We start from the raw sequence: 6,208 nt of genomic DNA, 5'->3' as shown, positions 1-6,208 counted from the left end.
AGCTTGTCGGAAGCCTTCTTGAGCTCGATCTCGAGCTCCATCATGGTGGTGGCCCTGCTGGAGCGGATGACGGCGGCGAGCGCCATGATGGCGGCAACCGCCTCGGCGGCCTCCGGCTTGCGGCGCCAGAAGTTGAACTCCTCGATGACGCCGCCGCCGTTGCTCCCGGGGGAGGGGGGTGGGGCGGCGTCGGCGTCGGCGTGCGCATCGGGGAGAGAGGCGGCAGCGGCTGCGTGGTCGAGCCAGTCGCTGGAGACGACGGCATGGTGCTCCGCCCGCGTCTGGTAGTAGGCGGAGATGGGGGGTTCAGGGTTAGGGTTTTGGGCGGCGTCGAGCTCCATGGGAAGGAGTGGGCAGGGCAGAGGGGAATCACTGGTCAGGGAGAAGTGTGTAGGACGTGGAAACATCTATGCGGTTGGTAGCCTTCTTAGTACAAGAATTTAGGAGAACTAGTAAGCGTCGGTTCGGCCCGTCGCATGCCCAGCGTCCGATCACTTCGCGTGGGGCCGTTAGATCATACCTTTCTATCGCCCCTTTTCTCGCGCGCACGAGCGGTAACGGCGCCCTCCATCCCACGCGGCACTAACCTCGATTACGCACGCATCACCATCTCGCCCCCGACGCAGTTCGTTGACGGCTTCTTCCCTCCCAACGTCTTCTCGCGACCTCCCCCTCCCTCTCGACGCAGTTCCCACCGCGCCCCTCGCAGCACCGGCTGCCGCTTCGTTGATGATTCCAGCTCGCGCTCATCGCTGGTTCCAGCTCGCGGAGACGCCCAGTGTTGCAACCGACGACTAGAAAATCTACAACCGATAAGGCAAAAAGCTTCAACCGGCAATGAGAAAAGTTTCAGCCGTATACGACTGAAGCTATGGACGACGACAAAAAGTTGCAACCGGTGACAAAAAGAGCTTCATCTCACGATGGAAAAAGCTTCATTCGACGATGAAAAAAGTTTCAACAGTAGAGACGAAAAGCCATGGACGACAATGAAAAGCTGCAACCGCCGTTATAAAAAGCTACAACCGGCATTGAAAAAAGCTTCAAACTTCATGTCTTAGCTGCTACCCTGCGATGACGATGACGATGTTTTGCTGCAACCATAATCGGTTTTTGCTACAACCGGCGACGGAATTTGCTACAACCCATTTTTCATGGCTGCCATGGTGCTACAAGTGCGCCGATGACCACCGCCGGTTCCAGCCCCCATGGCTGCCCATTGCAGCTTTGTATTGCTCGGTTGTAGCAAAAAAAAGGCCACGGGTGGTAGCATCCTCGACCACTGGTACGCCGGTTGTAGACAAAAAAAACCGGATGCAGCATTCCCGACCACCGATTCTAGCACCCCCTGCTACCGGATGCAGCATTTTCGTCCATCGCGTCCCACATAACACAAACACCAGCGGCCACCGGCCATCAGCAGTTGGGCAGTCCTCCGTCTCGGCGGAGCACACGGCCAGCAGAGGCCACCGGCCGGCACCAGCGCAGGGAAAAAGGAAGAAGAAACATGACGCAGGGGAAGGATGCGACTGGAGGTAGGGGATGAAGACGTGTGGCTGGGAAAAGGATAAGGGGGAAGGGGCGGTCCACGTGGGGCCGAACAAAAAAAGGGTCTCGCGCGGGACGTGGCTTGGGTAAGCCCGAGAAGCCAGCGTGGCTCGGAACCGGCCCAAGATTCGGCCGGTCCCCGGCTAGAAACGATTCCCAACTAGTAATTACTACCGGTGCGTTGCTACGGATACATAATTTTTGCATAGACCTATTATTCTCATTTTATTGTTTCAAGCTAATTACATGCAAAAAATACCCCTTCATTCCTAAATGTAAGACCTTAGATATTTCATTATAGGCTACGTACGAAGTAAAATGAGTGAATCTACACTCTAAAGTATGTCAAGCGAATCCGCTCCCTTGGGGCCAGCGCACGGTGGTTTCGAGTTCTTGAAGGGCTCTTTCCTAGGGATCGAGTGATATGTTGTCAGCAGGATGACAAAGAGTCTTCGCGTCAAGCTCTACATCGACGACGCCGGATGGAGCCCCGAGGCCGACTCAATCGAGTACGGGTACCAAGTCCCCTTTGGCAATATCCACGTCTTCATCGGCAAGATCGGCGGATCTGAACATGAGCCGGCCATGTGCACCGACCTCGTCGAGCTGGCTCGGCGCGCGCAACCCGCCCGGATTCCAGCCGGCCGGAAGCATGCCTTCGTGGGCTTCACGCAAGGTATGGAACTTGCGGAAAATTTTGTGTCTAGAGGGAGACTCTCGTCTACTCAGATGATGAGTCCTCAATCGGGGAGACTGAGTCGATCTACCTGCTCTATGACGGCGGGCTTGGGGGCTGTTCCGATGGCAACACTATTTCGGACCCTACGAGCCGCCGTGCCGAGCCGCCATCTTTATGGCGGGGACGGCATCAGCTCTCAATTCATCGGCAGCCGGAGCAACAACAATAACTGACCCTCTGATGCCGGTTTCTGGAGCATCCGGCTCAGGCAGGTCGCGCGGTTCAAGTTCTATCTGAGCTGGCGACCACCCTTATGACCTTACTGGGGACCGAGGTAACTGCGGAAAATCAGGCAGAGCGCAACACGGAGATTGCAAAGCTTCAGGAGCAGATGACCAATGCCCAGGAGGATATCAACGCTGAAAACGCTAAGACCGCTGCATTGCAAGCTCAGGTTAATGCTGAGGCGGAGCGCCTGAACATGGAGGCTTGGCGTCTAATGCAGTTCATCAGAGGAGGTACCGGAGCCGTTTGCCTCCGAGTTACAAGCCCGCACGTTTCTTCAACATGCTAGGGGTGGGCCCGAGTACTCCGGGAGCACCGGTTATACCCCAATTAACCTCTGATGTACCTAGGAGTCGGGCGGCGGCTCAACCTCTTCATCTAGAGCCGGCCCGGAGGGAAGAGCCGGCCCCCGACCCTCGCCTGGTCCAGACACCACCGCAACATTTTCTGACACCACCAGGTCACTTCTCCAATCCGGTGGATAACATGGTAGCAGCGTCAACCCGTCTTACTGCGATTTCTGTCATCGGTGAGTCGCCGGTCGCAGTTGAAACCCGGAACACCATCGAACTTTTATAGACAGTGATTGCTCAACAGTCTAATTATTCTTACAGTCGGCATCATGTACACTCGACCCCGCTGTCGAGTCGTAGTTACAGCCGACATGCTTAGTTGCCGGCAGTTTCTAGCAGCGAACGACGCCGTAACCCGCCCCAGGATAACTCACCCCGTAAACCATGCACTGATGCTTAAGCAATTGTGGACGGTGCAAGGGCCCGTCGCGAGGCAGAGGCAGTGAACCAGGGGGCTTATCAGCCACCCCCGGTAATCCCTTCAGCGTCGGTAGGAGCCGGGTCGAGCACCAGGAGCATCGGAGTGTCGTGCCTAGTACCGGCTTTGCGTAGCGAGTGCATGCCGAAAGACTTTAAGGGTCCCCGCAAAATACCCAACTACATGGCGGATCTTGAGCAGGTGGCATGGATCGGGAGTTATGAAATGGCCATGGATATGTTGGATCTCAGCGATGCGGTATGTGCCAAGTATTTCACTATGATGTTGGAAGGGCCGGCTCGCGCATGGTTAAAGAACCCGTCCCCCCCCCCCCACACACACAGACACAATTCTATCAACACCTGGGCGGAGTTGAAGGAGCGTTTTGTCAAGAACTTTCAAGGACCTCGCAAGCAGTCAATGAGAATTATCGATTTGCAGCATTGTGTGCAGCGCGAGGATGAGTCGGCCCATCATTGGGCTCGCCGGGTTGCGAATATTATCCACACTTCAGATAGCATTCACGCGGCTCAAGCAGTGTTAATCTTGGAGAAGAATTGTCTTTTTCAGCCTCTTGTGCAGAAGCTCGAGCGGCTTAAACGCAACTGCACGGATATGGGCAATCTCATGGACGTACTTACCAGATATGCTGACTTTGACGGTACGAAAGATCCTACCTATGACGATGATAAATCTGGCAAGGGCAAGAAAAATGACGGCAGCAAGGGTCAGCAACAGAATGCCCCGGCGCAGAATGGTAATCATAATAACCATGATAATGGTGGGAAAATGCAAACACCCCGATGGCGGGTCAGATTTTGTGGCAAACACCAACACCGGGTTAAAAATCAGCGTCGCAATGGCAAGCAGCCTTACAGTGGGGGGAAGCCCAAGAATTATGAGGAAGCTCTTAATGCACCGTGCCCTAAACACAGTTATCCTAACAAAGCCATCTACTCATGCTTGGAAGGATTGTTATATCATGCATGAGTACATGAACCAGTCATTTCAGCAGAATCATGGCAATGGTAATGGACCGCACGACGGGTCAGGCTCATGAGGTTTCCAAGGAGCTGGCTTGGCGGCGGCGGATCAAACTCTAGCCATCAGGGCCAAGGGAGCCATGGTGGTCATCATCAGTAGTCTGGTCAAGGTAATCAACAGCAAAATAACCAATCAGGATATCAGATTAATCCTAAGCATCTCAACAATGGTCAATATCATGCCTTTACCACGAGCACTTGCAAGCGGGACCATAAAATCCATAAGCGGGCAGTCAACGTGGTTGAGCTGGTGGTGCCGCAATATCTGAAGTGGTCTGAGTGCACAATCACGTGGAGCCAGGCGGATCAGCCACCCGTGTTGATGATCCGGGTCATCTGGCCTGGTAGTAGCTGCTCAAGTGGGCGGTTACAAGTTCACCAAGGTACTCATGGATGGTGGAAGCAACATCAACATATTGTACTATGATACCTTTCGACAGATGAATCTGATAGAGAAGGATCTTAAGACGTCCTCTACGGTGTTTCATGTAGTCGTTCCTAGCAAGTCGTCTTACCCTGTAGGAAAGATTGCTCTAGAGGTGGCTTTCGGTGATGAATATAACTACAGAGTAGAGACATTGTGGTTTGAGGTGGTCAAGATCAAGAGTCAATATCATGCGTTGTTTGGACGGTCGACTTATGCTAAATTCATGGCTCGCCCTTGTTACATATATGTGTAGCTTAAGATGCCAGGGCCATAAGGGACAATCACAGTTCATGGCAATAGTAAGATAGCTTTGGAATGCGAAAAAGAGATGCTGCTTATGCAGAGACAGCTTGTGCCACTGATGAGCTCAAGTTTTATAAAGATAATGTTGACCTGGATGATATGACCCCCCTGAAGAAGCCCACCACCGAGAAGGACCCTCTACTCAAGTTCAAGTCGGCAAAAGACACGCAACAAGTTGACTTTGTTCCTGGTGATTCTCTGTAGCAGTTCACCATTGGGACAGGGATGGATCCCAAATAGGAAAGCACGCTCATCGAGTTCATCGGTGAGAATCGAGGCATCTTTGCATGGAAACCTTCTGACATGCCGGGTGTACCTTGAGCAAAACGCGTCCAATGCAGTTCAATGTGGATCCTAATATGGATCACCTTAATGTGGATCCTAATATGAAACATGTCTGACAGTTCCTTTGTTGTTTTAATGAAGAGAGGTTTAAGGCTATTGGAGAAGAAGTAGCCTGACTTTTTGGTTGTCGGGTTCATAGTTGAAATTTTTCACCCTCGGGGGTTGGCTAGTCCTGTGCTTGTGCTCAAGAAAAATGGCACTTGGCATATGTGTGTTGATTACACGGATCTTAACAAGGCTTGTCCAGCTGACCCGTTTGCTCTCCCCCGTATTGACCAGATCATTGATGCCACGGCGGGTTGCGAGATCTCATGTTTCCTGGATTCTTATTCTGGTTATCATTAGATTAAGATGGCAGTTGAGGATCAGGAGAAAACAACCTTCATTACGCCCTTTGGAGCTCTCTGTTATGTATCCATGCCTTTTGGGCTTAAGAGTGCTCAGGCGACTTACCAGCGTTGTGTTTAGAATTGCTTCCATGGGTATATTGGACACAATGTTCATACTTATGTTGATGACATTAAGGACAGTATAACCGCACCTAAAGCAAGCTCTCACAGCGATTTGCGTTTTTGGCCGTCCGTTTTCGCGATCTGGTCGTTCCTGGCCATTAGATTTTGTGTACAAACCTATCTGTCCCGCAATCTGTGTAAATATGGCCCAGCTGTCCTGTGGACTGCTGCTCCAGAGGCCGAAACGGAGGCCTCTGGTGCATTGGGCCGTCCACGAGCTGCCGGCCCATTCCAAAGATACACTGCTGGGCTTGGGAGGCATACGAGTGACTGCGTTAGGCCAACCCTAATCGAA

At 52.6% G+C, this 6,208-nt stretch overlaps 1 protein-coding gene across 1 annotated transcript in view; it reads right to left on the bottom strand.

Moving 5' to 3' along the window:
- The window catches only part of LOC119308085 (translation initiation factor eIF-2B subunit alpha-like), a 4,768-nt gene extending 4,361 nt beyond the window's left edge, over nucleotides 1-407 (bottom strand). Inside the window, exon 1 of the mRNA XM_037584198.1 lies at nucleotides 2-407. Coding sequence (XP_037440095.1) covers nucleotides 2-407 — 406 coding nt within the window. The remainder of the gene's footprint in view (nucleotide 1) is intronic.
- Between the last annotated feature and the right edge of the window lie 5,801 nt (nucleotides 408-6,208).

The sequence above is a fragment of the Triticum dicoccoides genome, chromosome 5B, assembly GCF_002162155.2.
Source record: "Triticum dicoccoides isolate Atlit2015 ecotype Zavitan chromosome 5B, WEW_v2.0, whole genome shotgun sequence".
Classification (NCBI taxonomy): domain Eukaryota; kingdom Viridiplantae; phylum Streptophyta; class Magnoliopsida; order Poales; family Poaceae; genus Triticum; species Triticum dicoccoides.
The sequence above is the reverse complement of the archived record's forward strand: the minus strand, read 5'-3'. Positions and strand labels throughout refer to the sequence as shown.